General features: G+C 43.5%; 1 protein-coding gene across 1 annotated transcript in view; it reads left to right on the top strand.

Annotated features, from left to right (window-relative positions):
- LOC109917064 (adhesion G protein-coupled receptor E2-like) overlaps nt 1–23,646 on the top strand; it is a 39,247-nt gene extending 15,601 nt beyond the window's left edge. Inside the window, exons 9-18 of the mRNA XM_048617826.1 lie at nt 937–1,053; nt 3,500–3,702; nt 4,374–4,544; nt 11,151–11,342; nt 14,206–14,441; nt 16,517–16,583; nt 17,898–17,989; nt 18,511–18,679; nt 20,589–20,675; nt 23,309–23,646. Coding sequence (XP_048473783.1) covers nt 937–1,053; nt 3,500–3,702; nt 4,374–4,544; nt 11,151–11,342; nt 14,206–14,441; nt 16,517–16,583; nt 17,898–17,989; nt 18,511–18,679; nt 20,589–20,675; nt 23,309–23,323 — 1,349 coding nt within the window. The 3' untranslated portion in view covers nt 23,324–23,646. The remainder of the gene's footprint in view (nt 1–936; nt 1,054–3,499; nt 3,703–4,373; nt 4,545–11,150; nt 11,343–14,205; nt 14,442–16,516; nt 16,584–17,897; nt 17,990–18,510; nt 18,680–20,588; nt 20,676–23,308) is intronic.
- The last annotated feature ends 754 nt before the right edge of the window (nt 23,647–24,400 follow it).

Consider the following 24,400-nt stretch of genomic DNA (forward strand, 5'->3'; position numbering starts at 1 on the left):
GTAAGTTTCAATGAGATCCTCCCTCATCCTTCCAAATCCAAAAGTATCAGTTGTTCAGAAGTGATTGTTTCTGTCTGCTGTACTGTGCTGTGACTCAGTGTTTGCGCCGTCTCCTCTGGGCCTCAGTGGGTTATTTTAATGCCGCTCAGTCAGAAGACTGTGGGCTCATGTCTGATTCCAGAGGCTTCGTGCTCAGGATCGAGGCAGACAATCTCACAACAGTTCTGAGGGAGCGTACACTGCCAGAGGGACTGTCTTTCACATTGGACATGAAGTTGAGCTTCCTCGGGATTGTTAAGTGACTGCTGCCCAATTGCAGAATCACATTGAACAGTAGATGTTTTGTTTTGGATTTTGCAATTGCAGCCTGGTTGGGTGGGGTCTATATTTGGCCTGTTTTCATCAACTGAAGGAACATGCTGTTTGATTCAGTCAGATACTTGCTGAAATGTATAGTCAACATGCACTGACACTGAAATTCATACGTAACATTTTCAGTTGTCTGCTGGGTGGAATGTCCTGAGTGTGCTTATAGCTGTACCAACTAACCATTGTAAAATGTAGTCAGTCGAGCTGGCTTATTTACTGTCATGAGTAGCAACATACATTAATGCACAGGGACTCATTCCCCAGAAACAAGAAAGTATGTTTGACAACAAATACAGACTGTGCTGGAGAAACTCAATAGATTTGGCAGCATTCTGTGAAGTGGTAATGAGTTTATGCTTCGAATCTGAGATGAGTCTTCTTCAGAAGCAATGAGATTGATGTCTCAGACAAGTGCAGAAAGGCAAGCCAGGGATGCTCTGAGTATCTAGGTAGGCTCAGAATGAACTATCGAGTAACATCAGAGACAAGTCAACCTGTGAGAGAGAAAGAGGCAAGGCAATTTCAATAGGCACTGCATTCTTCACAAGGTCTTATCTTTACTTTTAGCTGCCCAGATCCAGGTGTCTGATAATCAAAGTTTGCCAGACGACTTGCTAAAAATCGAGATCTGGAATAACACCATGGAGATAAACTGGAGAACGGTCATGGGAGCAAAGAACTCTGGTAAATGTTTAGTTTATTTTGCATCCAAATTTGTATTTTCCAATATTCTGTGTTAAGAATTGCTTCTCCTCTCCTCCTCCTTTCCTTCCTCCCTCTCCCTCTCTCTCTCTCCCCCTCTCTTTCCCCCTCCCTCACTCATTCCTCCCTTTCTGTGTTGATATTATTGCAATGAAGGTGTCTGTCTTATTAAAAAAACCCGAGAAAATAGGTCTGTACTCCAGAAGAATGAGCGATGATCTTTCTGAAACGTACAGGATTCTGAGAGATGCTGATACTAGACAGATGCTGAAAAGATGTTTCCCATTGCGGAGGCAATCTAGAACTTAAAGGTAAAATCGTAACAGTCCTACCAGACCACAGGGCTATTCACCCATTAGAGAGAGGTGACTGGTGGAGTTTTAAATTGACAGCCATCACACCTGAGGTGAGGGGAGAGATTGAGAATGAAGGACCTTCATGATTCATTGCAAGATGGCTGATCCAGCCGGAGCTTGTCTGCTCTGGGGCTGTTCTTCTTTTCTTATTTTTCTACTCTTTTTCTTCCTCTTATTGTTTGTTTTCTCTTCTTCTTCTCCTTCATCTTTTCTTCCCTTTGACTCCCGGCCTCTGGCAAGGAGCAACGAACCCTGGCCTGCAGTGAGCGATGATCCTGGTCTCCGATGACAATTCCTGACCTCTGGCAAGGAATGATCCCTGGCCTCCAGTGATGATTCCCTGCATTTAGCGAGCAACTATTCCCGGCCTCCAATGATGACTCCCAGCCTAGCGCAGCAGCATCTCATTGTGGCTTCTTGGCTTGGCGCAACCGCCTTCTGGCGTGGAGTCCTCTGGGTATCCGGAGCGGCTTCCTGGCACTGGTGTGTCGACCTCCCGACCTGACCTCCCAGCCTTGTGCAGCTACCTCCCAGCATGACGTGGTGATCTCCCGGCGTGGCACCGCAGCATCCTCCTGGTGTGATGTGGCGACCATCCAGTTTCCTGCAGCAGCCTCCTGGCCTGTCACCAGCGTGGGGCCTGATGGATGCTAAGTGCCAGCGTGGTCTGCTGTACAGAACTCTTTTCTCTAATACTGGGCATTTTACTTTGTAACAAATCTTGTAACAAAAGAAGCTTTGCCTAGGTTCTTTTGTATCTAAGTTCATGCTGTAATTGGCAATCAATAAACTTTTCAATTTACTCATTGAGTATATGAGACAATAAAGGTGATTCTATTCTATGCTGTTACTTCAGCTGGTGCAGGAATTGAACCCATGCTGTTGATATCACTCTGCATCCAACCAACTAAGAGATGCAATGGCCTAGTGAATTAATACTGGACTGTTAATCCAGAGACGCGGGTATTGTCCTGGGGACCAGGGTTGAAATCCCACCATGACAGATGGTGGAATTTGACTCCAATAGATTTCTGGAATTAAGAATCTGACGGTGACTGTGAATCCATTGTTGATTGTTGGGAAGAACTTACATGCTTCATTAATGTCCTATAAGGAAGGAAGCTGCTCTCTGGTCTACATGTGAATCCAGATCTACAGCAATGTGTGGTTGACCCTTAACTGCCCTCAGAGCAATTAGGAGTGGGTAATAAATGCTGACCTAGTCAGCGACACCCTGATCCCATGATTGAATTAAAAAAAACTAAGCGAACTAACCCTGATAATCTAGACCTAGGGTCCGCAGTTCTCCCACTGAAGAGGGAGCTGAGAAGGAGTCTCTTTTCTCTCAGAGGCTCATTAGATCTTAGAGTTCCCTGCCCCAATGAGCAAGGACAGAGTTTTAATTATACGGGTCATGGTGGGTGTGGGGGTGGAGACAGGAAGGAAAGTGGCATTAAGATCACAGTCAGGTCAGCTGCGATTCTCTTGAATGGATTATTCCCAACGCCACAGAACTATCCATTGAGTATGAGAATAGAAGGCTACAGCAGTTAAATACATGGCCCATTATCTCATTCCTATTTGTTGAAAGTTCCACACAAACTTTGGCTGCTATCATTCTAGCGACTACTCTTCAAAAGAATTGACTATAGGGTGTTTTCGAAAAATCCTGTGATCATGAAATGCACTACATAAATGCAAGTTCACAAATATGCCTGTGAGTTCTTGTAGCAACAAGTCAATACCAGTACAAATTTTCCCACCTTTTCTCATGCAGTACAAATTGGTGTTTCGTCTGAGGTTTGGTATTCTTGCAGTTCTGTCCTGATGATTGCAAGCCAGAAAGCTTTGAACATTTCTCTTTTTTCAGTTTCTGTGCTGTTAAACGACTCACATTTTTTTATGATGTTTAAAAATTGCCTTGCTTTCATATTTGGAACCATTCTACAATGTGTCATTGAAATAGATTCAATGAGCTGTAGAATTGGACTTATACCTAGATCAACTACTATTGCCAGACTGTTTCAGATGACTTGACACTGACCAAAATCCAAACCCTTTTGCTCCACCAGACTTTGCTGCAGTCTGCTTCTTTGTATTCAGCGACATGGAATCCATTTTGAGCAGCGAAATCCGTAAAGATGGGGTCAAGCAACTGGAAGCAACTGAAGGAACAGGCTGGTTAAACTCCAAAGTGGTAACAGCCAGAATCAGTAACAAAGCAGCCAGTCGTAAACTGACAGAAATGGTCAATTTTACACTGAAACTCAACCAGGTTTGTAAGGGAGACTGAGGCTTTTGACGCAACAGGAATTGTTGTGGTCCAAGGTGAAGGATTGGACAGCGTAGAGAGTTTTTTTTTACTCTGTATCTAACCCCGTGCTGCCCTGGAAGTGTTTGATGGGCCAGAGGAGGCTTTACTCTGTGCCGAAGCCCATGCTGTCCCTATCCTGGAAGTGTTTGCTGGAGACAGCGTAGAGGGGCTTTACTTTCTGTTTACTTTTAATTTTAAAGACTACAGGGTGCCTTATTTTCCATTCCAAAGAGTAGAGGGATCTTTACCTCACACAGTACCTTTCCAGGAGTGTTTGATGGGGACAGTGCATAGGGCGCTTTACTTTCAGTTTAATAGAGTGGAGGGAGATTTGCTCTGTATCTAACTCCGCTGTGTCCCTGTCCTGGGAGAGTTTGATGGGGATAGGGTAAAGAGAGTTTTACTCTGTATCTAACCCTGTATTATATCTGTCCTCAGACCCTTTGATGGGGACTGTGTAGAGGAAGATTTTGCAAATGTTGCTTTTATAATTGTATGAAATATGCTCTTGCATCTTAAGTTCCTATGTGCTGATTGTCTGATTGTTCTGTACTGGTGTGGTTCAGAGAGGTGGGAATATTTAAATTTGTGGTAGGTGCAGGCTGTTTAACAAGGTTTGTTCCTTCATGCAGGATACCAAAGATCATGAGAAGGCCAAATGCGTTTATTGGAAGGTAATAGATGGGGGAAGTTTTTGGTCCCCTGAGGGCTGCTTCCTGATTGGTTCCAGTGGAAGCTACATAACGTGCCAATGTAACCATCTGACGAGCTTTGCTATTTTAATGTCTCCGATTGACATTGAGGTAAAACAGCTTTCAAACTCTGGTCAAAGTGGGAAGTAAATCCAAAGAGGAAACAGAAAAGTGTACCAGTCAGAAAGCAGAGACTGATAGAATGAAACAGTTAGGAATCAGACACACAAGAATGAGATTAGATGAAGCTGGAGAGTCAGAATAACACCCAAGGGTGTCAGAGAGCAGGAAAGTGACTCCATTAATGATTATGAGTGATTTAGAGAGTGAGCCCACAGGCCCCTGAAACACCAAATAGAATATCCTTTATTGTCACATATATTCAAATGTAAAATACAGTGAGAAGTGTCAGCAAATGGCACCAAAATTGGTGGTGTAGTAGACAGTGAAGAAGGTTATCTTTGGGAACAAAAATAGAAGGTGCTGGAAAAGCTGAGCAGGTCTGGCAGCATCTGTGAAGAGAAATCAAAGTTAACGTTTCTGGTCCGGTGATCCTTCCTCAGAGCTGATGTCAGGAAAATGTTGGTTTATATGCAGAAGATAGGGTGTGCGAGTGGGTAAGGAATAAACGACATGTGGGGATAGAGCCCAAAGTGAGAAGAACAGTTGAACAGCTAAAGGAGTTGATAACAATCTGGCTAGGAATAGCTGTTAATGGGACTGATAATGGCTAACAACACATAGTGTTTAATGGCAGACTATGTGATAACAAGGCGTGGTGTGTGGGGTAGGGGGCTAGGAGATGGGAGAGTTCAGCCTAAAATTATTGAATTCAGTATTGAGTCGAGAGGGCTGCAGGGTCCCCAAGCCGAAAATGAGGTGTCTTGTTTCCAGCTTGCACTGAGCTTCGCTGGAACACTACAGCAAGCCTGAGTCAGAGATGTTGGCCAGGGAACAGGATGGTGTGTTAAAGAGGCTCTTTTTTTGCATGCAGAATGTAGATGTTCTCTGAAGCAGTCACCCAGTCTACGCTTTAGTTCCCCAATGTAGAGGAGACCACATTGTGAGCAGCGAATGCAATAGACTAGATTGTGAGAAGTGCAGGTAAAGTGCTGCTTCACTTGAAAGGTAGTTTGGGCCCTTGGATACTGAGGAGGGAGGAGGTAAATGGGAAAGTGTTACACTTTCGGCGATTGCAGTGGAAGGTGCCGTGCAGCTGTGGGGTGTGTTGAGATTGAAAGGGGAGTGGAGGAGGAGTGGACCAGAGTTTCCCAGAGGGAACAGTTCCTGCTGAAGGTGGACAAGGGACGGGAGTATTTGTCTGGTAGTGGCATCTTGTAGGATATGGCAGAAATGGCAGCTGATGACCTTCTGGATGTGGATGTCGGTGGGATGGAAGGTAAAGACAAGGGAACCCTATCACTGTTGCGGGAGAGAAGAGAGGGGTGAGGACGGAGGTGCAGGAGATGGGTTGGACCCAGTTGAAGACCCTGTCGACAGTGGTGCTGGGGAATCCTTGGTTAAGGAAGAATGTGGATATTTCACAGACTCCCTTGTCGAAGTTGGCCTCATCAGGACATGTGCGACGGAGACGGAGGAACTGAGAGAATGGAATGGGGTCTTTATAGGAAGCAGGGTGCGAGGATGTATAATCCAGGTAACTTTGGGAGTCAGTGGCTTTACAGTGGATACTTGTGGCCAGTTTGTCCCCAGAAATGGAAACGAAGATGTTGAGGAAGGGAAGGGAGGAGTCAGAGCTAGACCAGATGAAAGTGAGGGCAAGGTGTGAATTGTAAGCGAAATCAATGAATTTCTCCTATTCCAGATGAGAGAGGGAAGCAGTGCCGATGATATCATCGATATATCAGAGAAAGAGTTGTGGGTGGGATCCTGGTTAGGATTGGAACAAGGAATGTTCCACGTACCCCTCAAAGAGACAGGCTTAATTGGGGCCCTTGAACGTACCCAAGGCCACCGCTCTGACCTGAAGAAAATGAGAAGCATAGATTTCGAAGAAGGTTATCTCGGAGATTCGCAGCATTGTTTTCAGGGAGCGGAGTCAGTTGGAGGAGCACAGAGGGGTCAGCCAGACTATACTTTCAGAGAGTGACCACTGAAACCCAGAGTGACCCAGACTGTGAACTTAGAGAGTGACCACTCTATGACTTCAGAGTGACCCCAAAGACTGACACTGTAGTGATCTCGGAGACTCGAGAAAGTCACCCTAGGAGTGGCCACAGATTAACGCAGACAATTGCCCCAGTGAATGGATATGTTGAAAACGCAGGAGCTATATCAGGGAATGAACCCAGAGAGTGACCCAAGGAAATGACTTCTCGACTGCAAACAGAACAATGAAGCCAGTCAGAATACAGCAAGAAGCAGACAGGAAACAGGCGATGGAGGGCTATGAGAATATTGTCCCATCATTAACACAGCGTTACTGATAGTAAATAAATTAACACACAAGTATTAACCCATCAGTGATCACAGTGCAGCCTCTCTGACATTTTCAGGAAATATTCAGTGCTACACCTGGATCTGGGATCTCTGCTGTGTGACTCTCAGCAAGATATAATTGTACACCATATGGTATCAAGTGAAATTGGGGTCTCCATTTAGTAAAATAGTGTGACATTTTCAGGGACACAATAGATGAAGTACACAGAACATTGACATTACCAACCGCACGCAGATAGATGGGTCGTTCCATGGAACTGGGCTGAATTGTGTTTCCTCTTTCTGAAATAAATACAGAAGTTATAATTTTTATGGGGATAGAGTCAAACAGTACAGAAACAGACTCTTTGGTCCAATCCGTTCATGCTGACCAGGTTTCCCAAATTAAGCTTGTCCCATCTGCCTGCGTTTAGCCCATATCTTTCTAAACATTTCCTATTCTTGTACCTGTCCAAATGTTTTTTAAATGTTGTAACTGTACCTGCATCTACCACTTGCTGTGGCAGTTCATTCCACGTATGAACTTCTTTCTACATGAAAAAGTTGCCTAAGCACATAAATCAGACCTGACACTCCAAACGCATTTCTGAAGGAGTGTGACATTGTCTGGAGTGCCATCGTTCAGTTGTGAAATTAAACCAAGGACCTATCTGCTGTGTTGGGAGGATGGTAAAGATCACATGGAGTTATTTTTAAGGAAAGCAATGGAGTTGTCCCACACAATATCTATCCCAGAAGCAACATCCCTGGTCATTATTAGAATCAAGGATAATTAAAAGATAAGCAAAGTTGAAACAGGTTGTGGCACAGTGGTAGTAGCCCTATCCCTGAGCCAGGAGACTTAGGTTCAAATCTCGCCCACTCAGAGCTGTGTGATAACACCTCTGAACAGGTTGATTAAAATACTGTGGATGCTAGAGATCTGAAGTCGAAACAGCGATTACGAGAGAAACATAGTTAACATTTTAAGTCCGCTATAACTCCTCTTTCAGAACAGACCATCACTGTTTTACATGAGTGAAAGTTGCCAGACGACCATAGACTCATTTAAAAGAAATGGCTGGCAGTGACTTTAACCTGAGGATGCCATGCCCCAGGCAAGGATTGAGCTTAAGGAGGCAGGGTTTTCATGGTGATCTCAGCTGTATTGGCAGTGGTTAATGAGATATTTGATCAATTGGTTCTAATATTCAAAGTGTTGTGCATCTGGGGAAGGGTGCATTCAATGAGTAGATACTGGATGTAACTCAAGTAAAACCAAAAGACTGCGATGATGGAGATCTGAAACAAACACAGAGAATGCTGGAGAAACTCAGCAGGTCTGGCAGTATTTTTGGAGAGAGAAACAGTTAAAGTTTTGAATCTAGTATGACTCCTCCTTAGAACGGTAAATATAACACCATTATTCAAAACAGGAGGAACGCAGAAAGCAAGAAACCAAAAGCCAGTTAATTTAACATACGTCAGAGAGACGTTATTAGAAACTATTATAAAAGATGCTAGAGCAAAACTCAGAAATATTCAAGGTAATCGTGCAGAGTCAACATGGTTTTGTGAAAAGGAAATCATGCTTAACCAATTTATTGGAATTCTTTGAAGAAGTAACACATACTGTGGTTAAAGTGGCAGATGTAGTGAACTTAGATTTCCGGAAGGCATTTCATAAGGTGCTACATCAAAGATTATTGCGGCAAATGAACTTTCAAGGTGTAGGGGTTAATATATTGGTCTGGATAGAAGATTAACAGGAGTTAACATAAAATGGGTTAACAAGATGTCATGTGTGGTGTACTACAAGGATCAGTGTTAGCACCTCAATTTTTAACAATTTATATAAATGATTTGGATGAAAAGGTTGAAGATATGGGGTACTAAATTTGTTAATGGCACAAGACGATGTGGCGAAGGTGTAGGAGCTACGAACACATATAAATAGATTGAGTGAATTGACAAGGATCTTGCAAATGGAGTTTAATGTAGGAAGCTGTGAAATTGCCTGTTCTGTCAGGAAGAATTATAAAGAAGTATATTATTCAAATGGTGAGAGATTGTGTAGCTCCAAGATGTAAAGGGACTTGTATATCCATAGTACATGAATCACAAAAGGCTATTATGTAGCTACAGCTAGTATTTAGGAAAACTAATAGAATGTTATCATTCATTATGAGGGGAATTGAATACAACCGTAGGAAGTTATGTTTCAGTAATACGATGCACCGTTGAGACTACATCTAGAGTATTGTGGACAGTATGGGTCTCCTTATTTAATGAAGGAAGTAAATGTGTATGAATCAGTTCAGAGAAGGTTTACTCGGTGACATTCACTGGACTCGAAACATTGATTTTGTTTTTCACTCCGCAGATGCTGCCAGACCTGTTGAGTTTCTCCAGCCGTTTCTGTGTTTGTTTGTTTTAGATCTTCAGCATCCAGACAGAGGGTGGTGGTGGAGGGTTGATTTCAGACTGAAGGCCTGTGACCAGTGATTTGCTACAAGGATCGGTGCTGCGTCCAATGCTTTTTGTCATTTATATAAATGATTTGGATCTGAACATAAAAGGTATGGTTAGTAGTTTTGCAGATGGCAACCAAATTTAAGTTATAGTGGACAGCAAAGAATGTTACCTCAGAATACAACGACACCTTGATCAGGTGGGTTAAAGGGCTGAGCTGTGGTAGATGGAGATTAATTGTATAAATGTGAGGTGCTGCATTTTGGAAAGTCAAATCAGGGCAGGACTTATACATTTCATGGTAAGGTCCTGGGGAGTGTTGCTGAACAAAGAGATCTTGGCATGCAGGTTCATAGTTCCTTGAAAGTAGAGTCGTAGGTAGATAGGATAGTGAAGAAGACATTTGGTTCTCTTGCCTTTATGGGTCAGTGCATTGAGTACAGGAGCTGGGAGGGTCATGTTGTGGCTGTACAGGACATTGGTTAGGCCATTTTTGGAATACTGTGTGCAATTCTGGTCTCCCTGCTACAGGAACAATGTTGTGAAACTTGAAAGGATTCAAAAAATGTTTGCAAAGATGTTGCTGGGATTGGGGAGTTCAAGTTGTAAAGAGAGGCTGAATATACTGGGGTTATTTTCCTGGGAATGTCAGAGGCTGAGGGGTGACCCTGTAGAGGTTTATAAGATCATGAGGGGCATGGATAGGGTGAATAACCCAGGTCTTTTCCTTAGGTTGGGGAAGTCCAAAACGAGAGGGCATAGGTATGAGGTGAGAGAGGAAGCATTTAAAAGGTACTTAAGAGGCATCGTTTTCAAGCAGAGAGTGGTGCATGTACAGTATGAACTGCCAGAGGAAGTGGTGGAGGCTGGTACAATTACAACATTTAAATGGCATGTGGATGGGTACTTGAACAGGAAGGGTTTAGAGGGATATGGGCCAAATGGTGGCAAATGGGACCAGATTAATTTAGGATATCCGGTCAGCAAGGACATGTTGGACCAAAGGGTCTGTTTCCATTGCATGTTTCCAAGCCACTACCACTCGTCTCTCTGTCCCTCTAATGAGAGAGCAAACCTATGCTCTGGGTGGACTATGACGACTTAAGTACTTCATGTTTGTGGCCATGGGAGTGGATTCATTATCCAGAGGCCCAGGCTAATGTTCTGCTTTTGTGGTTTTAAATCCCACTGAGGCATCTTGTGGAATTTTGAATAGAATTAATTAAATCCGGAATTCAAAACTAGTCTTGGTGAAGGTGACCATAAAACCATCATCGATTGTTGGAAAAAGAAACTCATCTAGTTCACCAATGTCCTTTGGGGAAGGAAGTCTGCCATCTTACCCAGTCTGTGACTCCAGACTCAGAGTCAATTTGATTGACTCTTCACTGCCTCTCAAGGGCAATTATGGGTGGGCAACATTGGGTGAGCAACATAGGGTGGGCATGTTAGTGATGCCCACATCCCTGAGCAAAGCTGAGAAAGCAGGGAATTCAGGACAAACCTCTTTACGCGGAGAATGATTAAAAGATGGAACTCACTGCCATACAAAATGACTGAGGTGAATAGTTTGATGTATTTGCAAGAAAGCTAGATAAATAGATGAAGGAGAAGGGAACAGAAGGTTCTCATGTTGGTAGCATGAGATGTCAAGAGATAGGGGATAGGCTTGTATGGATTATAATCATCAGTATGGGCCCGATGGTCTGAATGACCTGTTTCTGTGCTGTACACCCAATGTAATTCTGTGAGAGCATCCAAACAGCTGAGCCCCAGCATATAATTCCCTCTTTGTCAATGCTGCAGGAAGGCTGGTCCTTGCTGCTGATCAGCACACTCGGGCTCACAATATCGCTGCTGTGCCTCGCCGCCTCCATCGTTGTGTTCACAAAGTGCCGCTCCATCCAAAAGGCCAGTATCATTGTGTACAAGCACCTGAGCATCAACCTCTTCCTGGCACAGCTCATCTTCCTGACAGGAATCCATGTGACAAACAAGGTGAGAAAGCCGGCCCGTGTACCACCTCTCTCAGACAGGCAACCAACCCCAGGCTCCTCATCCACGCCACAGGACCCTCGCCCTCTGCTTTCTCCCCGAGCTGTCCACTCAATCAAGCCTTTGTAGATATCAGGCCACCATCTTAGGTTTGGTCTCTTTCAATTCAGTCTCTAATCTTCAGCTTCATCAGTTCAAAACACTCCAGATCTTCCATCACTATATGCAGGCTGCTCCTTTATAATCTTGCCCAGATTGAACGAAAAAATTAACTTTATTTTGCCTGAGTGTCTAACCCAGGTTTTTATATGTCAATTATTTCTCAGATGAACCACTCTCCTGTCATTCGATCATAGGATATCACCACCCCTAGTTGCACTGGAGAAGGTGCTGGTGAGCTAGCTTCTGGAGCTGCTGCAATTCGTGTGGTGTAGGAACACACACACACACACACACACACACAACTGTTAGGGAGGATTTAGACTGAGCATTTTCCAAGTCAGGATGGAATGGGGCTCGGAGGGGACCTTGCAGGTGGTGGTGTTCCCTTATATCAGATGTGCTTATCCTTCTAGATGGTTACAGTCACAGTGTATTTCTCTTTGGTGATGAGAGTGCTCATCCACTGACCAGTCGCAGATTTCCGCCAGTCCTTCCTTATCAGGTGGAAGTGGGACCCATTTGAAGGAACAGAGAAGTACCCTGAGGATTGACTGATCAGTTGCCTCATCAGTTTTGGCACTGATCCTGTATGCCACAATGAATGGGGACCACAGAGGAGTCAATGGGAACTCAACGCCAGCTCATCCATCGTCTCTATATCCATTCCACAGTGACTTCAGAATTGATTCTGATGAGGTTCTGGAAGTGGACTCCAGCCCTAAGTCCTTAACAATGGCTGTATCCAGATCTCAGTCTGTATCCTACAGAAGTCTGGATGGGATTGTCATCATTGAGACATGCAATAAGATATGGAATGACACATTCAGCATCATAGAGATCTACACTGCAAGAAAGAAGCCTTTTGGCCCGTTGTATCTGCGCCAGTGAAAAACAACCACCTAACTATTCTAATCCCATTTTCCACCCCTTTACCCATAACCTTGTATGCCTTGGCATTACAAGTGCACATTTAAGTACTTGTTGAATGTTGTGAGGGTTTTTGCCTCTACCATCATTATAGGCAGTGGGTTTCAGATTCCCATCACTCTGTGGGTGAATACGTTTTTCCTCACATCTCCTCTAAATCTCCTGGTCCTTACTTTAAATCTATGCCTCATGGTCATTGATCCATCCCTCAAGGTGAAAATTTCTTTCCTGTCTGTGCTAGCTATGCCTTCATAAATTTAAACATCACAATCATGTCCCCTCTCAGTCTCCGCTACTTCAAGGAAAACAAGCCCAGTCTGTCTAATCTTTTTTCATAACTGCAACTCTCCACTTCAGGCAACATCCTGGCAAATCTCCCCTGCACCCTCTCCAGTGTTATCATATCCCTTCTATAATGTGGTTTCCGGAACTGTACACAATACTTTAGCTGTGGCCTAACTAAGTTTGTACAGTTCCAGCATAATCTCGCTGCTCGTAAACTCTGTGCCTCAACAACTAAAGGCAGTATCCCTTATGCTTTCTTAATTGCTCTTATTTACCTTTCCCGCTACCTTAAGGGACTAGTGAATTTGCTTACCAAGGTCTCTCTGATCCTTGGTGCTTCCTGGGGTCCTACAGTTCATCAAAAGCTTAAATGCATGGACCAACGACCTTATGAACAGTTTCTTCCCCACTGATATTAGACTTCTGAATGGACCTCTCAAATTTCAAGTCTAATGTTGATTTTGCTTTTTGTACACCTTCTTTACTGACGTAACTTTGTCGTCCTCGCTCTGTTCAATCACCCTATGATCTTTGTGTCTATGTATATCATGATCTGCCTGTACTGCATGCAAAACAAAACTTTTCACTGTATCTCAGGACATGTGACAACAGTAAATTAAATTAAAAAAAATTAAAATGTATTCCCTTGCTCTATTTCGCCTGCCCAAGTGCATCATCTCACATTTATGCAGATTGAATTCCATTTGCCACTGATCCATCCATCTGATCAGCCCATCTATATCCTTCTTTAATTTACGGCTCTTCTCCTCACTGTTTACTATTCTACAGGAGAGCACCTACTGCTCACCAATATAACTTTCCATTACTCCATCCTCCTCTGTCTACTGGCAATTTAATAGTAGGTCGTGACCCTGCTGAAAGTCCTATGATCTTTAAAGTCCACAGACTCTGCCCCATCATTATAATCGAAATTACACATCAAACCATGGAGTTAGAGATTTCACAAAACCCCCTATTTATTACCCTGGCTATGGATCAGAAAAAAAGTTTCTCTCTGTGTCTCTGCTCATCTTTGTGTGCCTGCTTGCAGCTGTGACTGTATTATATAGTTTTCTGTCTGTCTCTGCTTGTGTCTGTCTCTGCCAGTATCTACAATTGTCTGTATTTATATCTCTACCCATGTCTGTCTCTTTATCGCTGTGTCTCTCTGGTTGTACTATCTGTATGTTTATCTCTGTTGGTATTATCTATGTGTGCCTCTGTGTGTCTCTACCTGTGTGTCTCCTGTGGCTGTGTGTTTATCGCTTAGTGAGTTTGCCTGTATATCTGTCTATGTGATCTCTGTGTGTCTTTCCAGACATGTTTCTTTCTCTGTGTGTCTCTGTATCTGTGTGTTACGTCTGCCTTCACAGTGTTTGCCTTTGTGTTTACCGTGTTTGTGTGTCTGCTGTGTTTCTCTCTATCTGCCTTTGTCACTGTGTGTTTTTACTCACAGCTGAAGCCTAACCACTTATTCTGATCTTCCCTCCAGGTGGTTTGTGCCCTGGTTGCGGGGTGCCTCCATTACTTCTTTCTAACTGTCTTTGCCTGGATGTTCCTGGATGCTTTGCAGATCTTCATTGTGTGCAGACACCTCACAGTCACAAAGTTTACTCACACATATATCATCAGACGGAGGTACCTGTATCCTTCTGGCTACGCTGTCTCTGCGCTGATTGTAATTATATCAGCAGCAATCTATCCCTATGGCTATGGATCAGAAAAAAAGTGAGTAATTTTATGTTTATTTGACATCACAGAATCAACAGCACAGAACAAGGTAATTTGCTGTATCAAGGTACTGTCTATACTCTGAAGGGCTCCTTCAGAATCTTGCATGTTCCAATCTTTCATTCTTAATTTTTATTTTTCATGGGGTGTAGGCATTGCTGGCAATGCCAGCATTTATTGTCCATCCCTAATTGCCTAGAGGGCAGTTAAGAGTCAACCATGTTCCTGTGGATCTGGAGTCATGTGTAGATTAGACCGTGTGAGGATGACAGATTTTCTTCCCTAAAGGAGCATTAATGAATCAGGTGAGTTTTTACGACAATTGACAGCAGGTCACTACTGGACTAGCATTTTCTTTGAATACTTTTTTTAAAAAACATACTCAGCCTCATCATAGGATAACCCTCTCATCTCAGAAACCAATTCACAGAATCACAGAGTGATTGCAGTGCAGAAGGAGGCCATTCAGCACGTACTGCCTGCTCTGGCTCGTTTATCTAGTCCGGCTCTGTTACCTTATTCATTTCTGTTGTCTGATCCAGTTCTATTATCCAGTCCGTCTGTGTTATCTAGTCCAGCTCTGTTACCTTATCCATTTCTGTTATCTGATCCAGTTCTATTATCCAGTCCGTCTGCGTTATCTAGTCCGGCCCTGTTACCTTATCCATTTCTGTGATCTGATCCAGTTCTATTATCCAGTCCATCTGTGTTATCTAGTCCAGCTCTGTTACTTTGTCCATTTCTATAATCTGATCCAGTTCTATTATCCAGTCCGTCTGTGTTATCCAGTCCAGCTGTGCTATCCAGTCCAGCTCTCTTATCTCATCTGACTGTTTTATCTGTTCTGACTCTCTAATCTGGCTCTGTTATTTAGCCTGGCACTGTTATCTGATCCAGTTCCACTATTCTATCTGGTTCTGTTAGCTAGTCCGGCTCCATTATCAAGTCCGGTTTGGTTATCTAGTCCGGCTCTTTTACATACAGCCAGTCTCCTGCCTTTACCCTATAGCTGTTCACACCATTATTGACCATCAACAAATCATCCAATGCCCTGTTGTTTGCCTCAGTTGACCCTGTCCCCAGGATTGCAGCCTTCCCTATAGTGCAGAGTGTCACTGTATAAGCATGTTGTGTGCATGAGATGCTTTGTGAAATTATTTTTCCTCACATTACAAGGCTTCGCTTACACATCATCAGTTGCTGTGCTGCATCCTATAATCTTCCATAGACCTCTGTGTTAAGGAACTCAAGACCCATCTGTTCCAGACATGTGTAATAACATCTCTGAACAGGTTGATTATACATATTGGAAATATACATCCTTCCTTAGATAAGGAGATCAAAACTGCACAGGAGTGCTCCAGCTGTAGTTATGTCATAGGTTTGACTCGAAATTTTTGGAATTTACTGTTAGCCAGATTTTTGGGGGCTGCATTTTCAGTATCAAAAATCTCATTACCCCTCACTGTCTAGTGACCCCGTTGATAGGTGGGCCCTAACTTTCTGTCATAAATATAAAAAAAGTCGGCAGCCCCGACACATCTCTTTGATTTTATTTTCACTGACTCCAAATGAGAGACTGGAGAAGGTGTGGGGTAGGTCTCCCTGAAGTCCGAGGACTGGGATATCCTCTGAACCAATCTCATTAAAACATTTGAATCATTAATACTTGGTCATTGTTGTAACATTGTCGGCTGTTCCTACTTTATAATATTTTTGATCTTGTTGCCTTAACAAATATCTACAATGTCTGCTGAGGCCGGGTGAAAGAGATTAATATTTTAAGAACATAACCGAAAGTAACAATAAATAATGGGGACTGTATCCTGCCACCAAGCTGTAGTCAAGGGCAAGGCCGTGGTCATATCATGTGAAATTCTATCACTTCCTGAGATGATGTATACTGTGTTTCATTTTATATCATACAGTAAACCCCTCACATGCTACTATCTCGTGGGAGCTTGCTGTGCACAAACTAGTCTCTGTGTTTTCTACATGACAACAGTGACAACATTGCAAAGGTACTTCAATGGCTAGATGACATACAGTAATGAATTCTTTGGTTCTCACAGCTGCTGGCTGAGCCTAAAGCGGGGCTTTCGATGGAGTTTCCAAGGGCCAGTCTGCCTTCTGATTGTGGTACGTGTCTTTCTGATGTTTCCTTACCCCGTAACCTTGGTTCAGAAGAGAGAGAGAAAGACAGAGAGAGAGATCAGGCTATCAAGTAAAATTTACAGGCACAGGATGCAGAGACAAGAGGAGTTTTAGACAAAAGAAGATAGAAAAGGAGTCATAGGCAAAGCCACAGAGCAAGGAAGGTGTGAGAGAAACTAAAGTTCAAATCTTACCAAGGCTGTTGGGGGAACCTAAACTAAACCAATTAGTAAATCTGGAATAAAATCATTGTTTCAGTCATAACAATCACAAAACTGTTGTATTGTCCTGTTCACGAATGTCCATCAATGTGCAAAGCTGCCAACCTTACCTGGTCAGGCCTACACTTGACTCTAGGTACTGCTGATGATATTAACTCTTAACCACCGAGGCAACATACTTAGTTATAAAGGTAACCAGAGAGCTGCTCTCACATATCAGGAGAGATGACTGGTGCAGGTTTAATCTGAGGATGACCACATCTCAGGGGAGAGGAGAAAAGGTTGATAAGGCAGGACCTTCACAGTAACCTCAGCTGGTGTGGAAATTCAATTCACACTATTGGTGTTACTCTGTACCTCAATCCAGCTGTCCCCAACTGAGCTAAGTCACCCCAGCACACATTTAGTTGTGTCAAACAGAAAAAAAGCTCTTTCAGGGCAGCAATACAATGTTATCATTGTTGGTAGGGACACATTAAACCAAATGAAACAGGTTACCTATGTTAATTAAAGGATAATTGGACGAGAGCTTGACTGGGTGTAGGTATTTTAATCAACCTGTCTAGGCAAATTATGACACACCTGTGATGACATTCAACCAAATTCACTGTCTACTTTGGTGGTATTTGACCCAAGGCCCCAAGCCATTTTCTCCGGCTCTGGATTACCGACTGAGCGACAATGCCAGTATGCCACCACCTCCCCTTCTGGCTGGCTGTGTTACAGGGATGAATATAGCAATGTGGTTTGAATGTATCAGCCAAATTAAATCAGAAAGGTTTTTGGCTGGACTCTGTCTAAGCAAACATTGAACTCTCGTGTTCAACACACCACATGGACTGCAGCGGACCAAGAAGATAGCTCACCACTGCCTTCTTAGGGGAAATTCGGGATCAGCAACAAGTGCTGGCCAGGCCAGATGTGCCCACATCCCAAAAACTAACAACCAATAAGTAGAAGGAGAAAGATTGGACGACAAAGAACTGGGATGGTTAGACAGAGAGCATTCTGTGCACTGAGACTTTCGAAGACATCGTTCAGCCTTTGCTTCCCAAACTTTGTCTCTCTTCCTGTCCAGGTGAATGTGATGTTGTACGTCTGGACACTCTGCTTACTGAGACGTCATTTGTCCACACGTGACGTGAATGTGTCAAAGATTAAAGACACCACGTAAGTATCCAGCAGAAAATTCATGGCCCACTGCCTTCAGGTCACAGAGTGATTCACTCCCACCCAGTAGCAGTGGCTGAAATGAGATCACCCTGCAATGGTCCATTCTACCTTTCTCTTGAGAGTTCGATGGTGCAGGGCTGGGGTTAGACGCCAGTGCACACAGAGGGAGCGCTTCACTATCAGAGGTACCCTCTTTCAGAGGAAGCATCAAACTGAAACATCCCAGCGCACAATTACAACAAATCATTTCCCTCACATCCTAGTCAATAATTATCTCTCTGGTGCTAGCAGCAAATATAAATTATCACAATGCGAATGGTAGGAGCTTCCTGCATGCAAATTGGCTGCAACGTTTCCTATATCACAACATTGCCAACATTACAAATGTTTTTCACTGGCTGCTATGGCATTTAGGACCTCCTGAGGTAGTGAAAGGCAGTGTACAAATGGGTGCCTTTTTCTTAATTATGATGATGTGGATTAACATGAATGTTCTTTTATTTTGTGCCTTTTGTCAGGACCCTGACCCTTAAGGCAGCTGCACGGTTGTTTGTCCTGGGAATCACTTGGATCTTTGGAATATTTCATTTCAACGAGAGCACCAATTTCCTCTCCTACCTATTCACTATCATCAACACTCTCCAGGGCCTCTTCATTTTCATGGTCTACTGTATTTCCAATCGCCAGGTAAGACTGACTCATTTACAGGTGGAGCAACTGGAGACTCTCCAAACCCTGCTGTTGTCGAACAGGAAAGGATAGGTTTATCAGTGGAACTGGATGTGGGTCAGATATTAACTTTGTGGCAAAGTGATTGTCCAGTAACTCTCACTGCCAACAGTCTGATGAAGAGTTAACAGTAGTTAGCAACCTGGATCTATTTAATTTCAGTAAAAGACACAAAGGTCCAACATGTCATGTAGAATTAAATACAAAGTTCAGTGCACATAAAGATCATTTAACCCAGCTAGTCTGTACTGCTATTTATTTTCCATCAACCCTGTTCATCATAGATCATAGTCTCATAGAGACTTATAGCACAGAAGGAGCCATCCACCCCATCGTGTCCTCCCAGTCACAAACATTCTGACTACATTAATCCCATTTTCCAGCTCTTGTTGGCCCAATGCCATGGTGGCTACAGCAATGCAAGTGAATATTAAATACTGCTTCAATGTTACAAGAGTTTCTGACTCAACCACTCATTCAGGCAGTAAGTTCCGGACTCCCACCACCCTCTGGGCAAAAAACATTTCTCCTCAACTCTCCTGTTAGCCTGCTACTTCTTAACCTTAAATCTACACGCCCTGGTAATTGACCTCTCTACTAATGGGAAGAAGCACTTTCCTATCCACCTTATCCACGCCCCACATAATCTGATGCACCTCTATCAGGTTCCCTCTCAACCTTTGCTGCTCCAAGGAAAAGAAGCCCAGTATCTCCAGTCTTTCCTCAAAGCTCAGGTGAGGCAACATCGTTGTGCGTCTCCTCCCGTCCCTCTTTAGTGCAATCACATCCTTCCTACAATGTGAAAACCAGAATGACATGCAATACTCTCTTTCTGATCTAACCAGTGTTTTATACAGTTCCAACTGAACCTCCTTGATCTTGTATTCTGTCTTGGCTAATAAAAGCATGTATCCCACATGCCTTCTTAAACACCTTATTTACCTGCCCTGCTATATTCTGAGACCGGCGCTGACCCACAACAAGGTCTCTCTCATCTTCTGATGTTCTGAAGAAGAGTCAGGCTGGGCATTGAAACATTAACTCTGATTCTGTCTCCACAGATATTGCTGGAGCTGTTGAGTTTCTCCAACATTTTCTGTGTTTGTTCCCTTTGATTTTCAGCACTTTCCAGGATCCTACTATTTATAATCCCTTACCTTGTTAGCCCTCCCCCAGTGTTCTACCTCTCACGTTTCTGGGTTAAGTTCCTTTTGCCACTGCTCTGCCCAGCTGTCCAGTCCATTGATAGCCTCCTGCAGTTTACAGTTAGCCCCCTCATTACTTACCACGACACCAATTTCCACGTCATCTCCACAATTTTTTGGTCATGCCTCCTGCATTTAAGTCCAAATCAATACTGAACCAAAACAAGAGCCCTGTGGATCCTCACTGGAAACAGATTTCCAGTCATTGTAGTAAGATCATGTCTGCAATCTTGCAAGTCAACTTTAAAAGGCCTCATTAAAGATAGCTGTATACAACAGAAGAGAAGAATCTTGCAGAACTTTACACAGTCAGGTTCCAATCCCATGTGACCTAACATGACAATGACATAGCTCCTTGGGCACGTGCTCTGTAGGTAATTCACAAATAAAAGTACAATTCCCTTGACTCAACAGTCACCCTTCAACCTGCTCTATTCTGGGGAAACCAGACTCAAACTCATCAATATTTCCTGCTTAGCCCCACAGTTCTAATACCATCCTAGTCAATCTTCATCTTTGCCCCTTCACCATGGTTTGTGTGTTCTTTTGACACCATGGAGACCAAAAATATTCACAGCCGTGTGAGCTGGGTGCAACCAGGGTTTTCCACAGACTTAGCGCAACTTTTTGTGATTGACTTAATTATCCTCATTTTGTTGAAGGTGAGGGATGAAGTTCGGAAATGGTTCATCAAGACAAGCACACACTCAACCAGCAACACCTCAAATGTTCAGATGAGTTCTCTTGAGGTAAGAAGTGAGGCACCAAAAGGCAAGTGACATGCAATGATGTTGGCTCATCAGCAGTTGACAAACCTTCCAACTATGGAATACTTTAGGCAGGGCAGAAAGATGCCATGGACCCTAGGCACCTTATCCCACCAATACTATACCCGCCCCTCCCCACCCACCAATCCTATTCCACCGACTTATCTCTCTCAAAAAAAATCAGAATTAAAGGGAAAATGGAGAATGTGTAAAGTTTCCTGCTTTTCCCCACTGAATGGAGTGAATACATGTGCAATCAATATTTAATTAAATATCATATGTAAATTGACTTCAGCCAGAAACATAAGAGCAGACATTATTCTTATGATAAACATTAATACCAGAAGATAAAGTGTTTATTTAAAACATTTTAATCTGTGTTATAAAATCATCACAGTCTTTAACATGAGTATAAGAGTCTGCAGAAATAGGCTTCTCCATCTTCTGATCCTGGTCTGAATTCCACTTTCTCTCCTGTCCCCCATAATCCTTGCTCCTTTGTCCATCAAAAATCAGTCGAATCCAGCTTTGAAAGCATTCCATGGCCCAGCCTCCTCTGCCCCCTGTGGGGAGGGAATTTCAAGCAGCAATGACCATCTGAGAGAAAAAACTGCTTCTCATCTCTGTCTTGAATGGAAGACTTTTTTTCTGAATCTCTGCTGTCTCATTTTAGATTATCCCACGAGGGGAAACATCTTCACTGTGTTTACCCTGTCAACAGTCCCTCAGAACCTTATGTTTTAATGAGAGTACAAACATTGTCCTTTTCAACTCCAATTGTGCAGGTCCAATGTGCTCAATCCTTCCTCATAAGGCAGCCTTAAACTCTGAGAAACTAACATTCATCTTGCATCTGTATTCATCAAACAATATCAACAGTAACATGTATTGAGCTCATAAAATAACATTGCTTATGGCTGGAGTAATATTACTGTGTTATGTAAATGTGACACAAATGAGCTAAGTGGATCCCGTTTACTTGAAAATCTCTAATGAGTCTAATTTCTAGACTAAAATATAAAACAGAGGGTAATCCCAAGACATAGCCTGTGCCTTGAATGCTGCTGTACAGAAAGCCGGGGATCTATGATCATGTATTAACATCCCACTGTTTGGCTCATTTTGCATGGTGAACTCTTAAAGGGACATCATTCCCGAAGTGACAATGACATCATGTGTGTGGGAGCTCATCTGGTTATGCAATGTTGCGGGAGTGTTGGGGATAGGTTTGGGTTTGATCCCTCATTTGATCTTGCCTATGATAATGTGTGTTAGTGAATTGCAATTTGGACCAGCCCACCATCCCATCTCCACACCCCACTCACCCACCACAGGATGCTAGTGGGAAGCACTGACCTGTGGTCTTTTCAGGATGGCACCTTTGCAGAAACCTCAAATACCTCGGACTGTTTAATCCGAGTTCCCAGCCTTCTGTCTGAGCTCAGGATGTGTCTGTATTCATGGGGATATGTGCAGATCGATTACTGTGAGGTGAAGGTTGTCCACCTTCTCTTGTGGAATGATCAAGTGATGTCCATGCTCACATTCAGAATGGCATGCTTTCACTTTGCGTCCCAGTGCCCACAGCAGCATATCCTGGTTCCTCATGCCCCATTCTCAGAGATGGCATGGTGGGATTGAAACCCTTGTCCCTGGAAAATTTGGGTCTAATGGCATTCCCATGACACTAGTATCGCCTCCAAACAAGTTGGGACAGGAGTGAAGTCAAGATGGAGAGACAATGAAGTGCAACAAAGTACGAAAGAATGCTGCTAACCCTTTGCCTGATCCTGTCGAGTTAGGAACAAATTTGTGTGGGAACGCCACCGAATTCCTGTACAATCCCATCTCAAAACCAAACACTGCTCTTGGGACTCCACTGTTTCCTAAATGGGCAAGAGAAGGATGGGACCTGGAGGAAGTGGGGAGGGGTTGTCATGCGGTGCGGAGGGCAGAGGTGGAGAGGGTTGTGGGTGATTCCTGAAGATTGTATTTATCTAGCTCCCTCTCATTCTCAATTTTTTCCTTGATTTTCTTACACTCAGCCCCTCTCCCTCTGCTGCAGTGTAGACTCCACTCTTCTTATCTCCTGCTCCTAGACCAGCTTGGGAGGTCCCACATTTGACACGGTGACTGTTCCCTAAGTAAATGGGAGTGTTATCTTCCTCCACAAGGGTATTTATGCCTTACCACACCTCCTTCCTCTCCTTTTCAGTGATGGAATGGGCTACATGTTAATGCAAGATAAACCTCTTGCTCAGGAGTTAGAGAGAAGCATGGTTTGGTACAGAGGTCTTGGGCCCTTCATCTTCACATACCAACTGGGTGCCAACTTTTCCAACAGGCCTAGGCACATGTGCTTTGGTGCTCCCCTGCCAAAAACTGTCAGTGCCCACCCTACCTCTACTGCTGAGATGTCTCAAGGGGCTGATTGGCCAACCTGTGCTCCAACATCTTATGGTCTTCCATTGACCCTACAAACCCCAGCAGGCGTTATTGGGCACCATGTGCCTGTGCATCAGTCATCATTGCCACCCGAGGGGTTTCAGGATAATTGTGTCTCCGAATCGGACAGGGGCAAGTAATGAGAGATCCTCATTTATTTTCTCAACTAGACTAAGACAACATAGCTCTCCTGAGACTCAAGAGGTGACTGTGACAAGAGTGTCCACGGTTTGTCAGTCTGTCTGTCTTTGTCTGTGAATACAGCATGTGCATTGTTTAAAAAATAAGATTTCTGTTTTGTTGGCTTTTCAAGCTTTGCCAGACAAGCCTGTTTGTTTCATCACACAAGCTGGTGCTTTTTCTTTATTCTGTCATGGGACGTAGGCTTCACTGGTAAGGTCCCACAGACAGACACACACAGATGCATGCACACATGTAGTCATACAGGCATACGTATATACATTCTAAGGTTTTGGAGTAGATTTATAGCTCGGGTTGTGGGTGTTGAGGTTGGTTGGCTCGCCGAGCTGGTTTGTTGTTTCACAGACGTTTCGTTACCATGCTGGGTAACGTCCTCAGTGCAGCCTCCGATGAAGCGTCGGTATGTTTTCCCGCCTGGTTTTTAAACTCTGGAGTCCGTTGAGCTGGATTGCCTCACTTCCAGTTTTCCTTCGTAGTGGAGTGTATATTATTAATAAACACATTGAACTCGACCCCATATACACTGGGCGGGAAAACACACTGACGCTTCATCGGAGGCTGCACTGAGGATGTTACCCAGCATGGTAACGAAACGTTTGCAAAACAACAAACCAGCTCGGCAAGGCAACCAACCTCAATATGTATATACATAGATGATACCGACACACACACACACACACACACACACACACACACACACAGTCACATATGTAAAAAAAAACCACATACGCAGCCATCAGAGACATAGATATAACAGATACACACAGGACACCCATACGTACACATTGAAAGTATTGAGAATAATCCTCACGTTTCCCCCCTACCCTGGTTGATTCGGTGCAAATGGCAACTACATTTGGTTTTCTAACTTGCTTGCTTTAGCCCCATTGTCCCTTTGCAAGCTGAACGATGACAAGTTGTATTGTAGACATTGGTCTCACAACCTGCTTTCTGGATTTGTTTAACATCAAGCATGTTTTTCTAAGATTGATGTTTGAAATGGACATGTCAATTAACAGGATTTAAAATTATTGTGAAACTATGTTTGCAAAAGAACATGT

The sequence above is a fragment of the Rhincodon typus genome, chromosome 38 (genome assembly GCF_021869965.1).
Source record: "Rhincodon typus isolate 14 chromosome 38, sRhiTyp1.1, whole genome shotgun sequence".
Lineage (NCBI taxonomy): Eukaryota > Metazoa > Chordata > Chondrichthyes > Orectolobiformes > Rhincodontidae > Rhincodon > Rhincodon typus.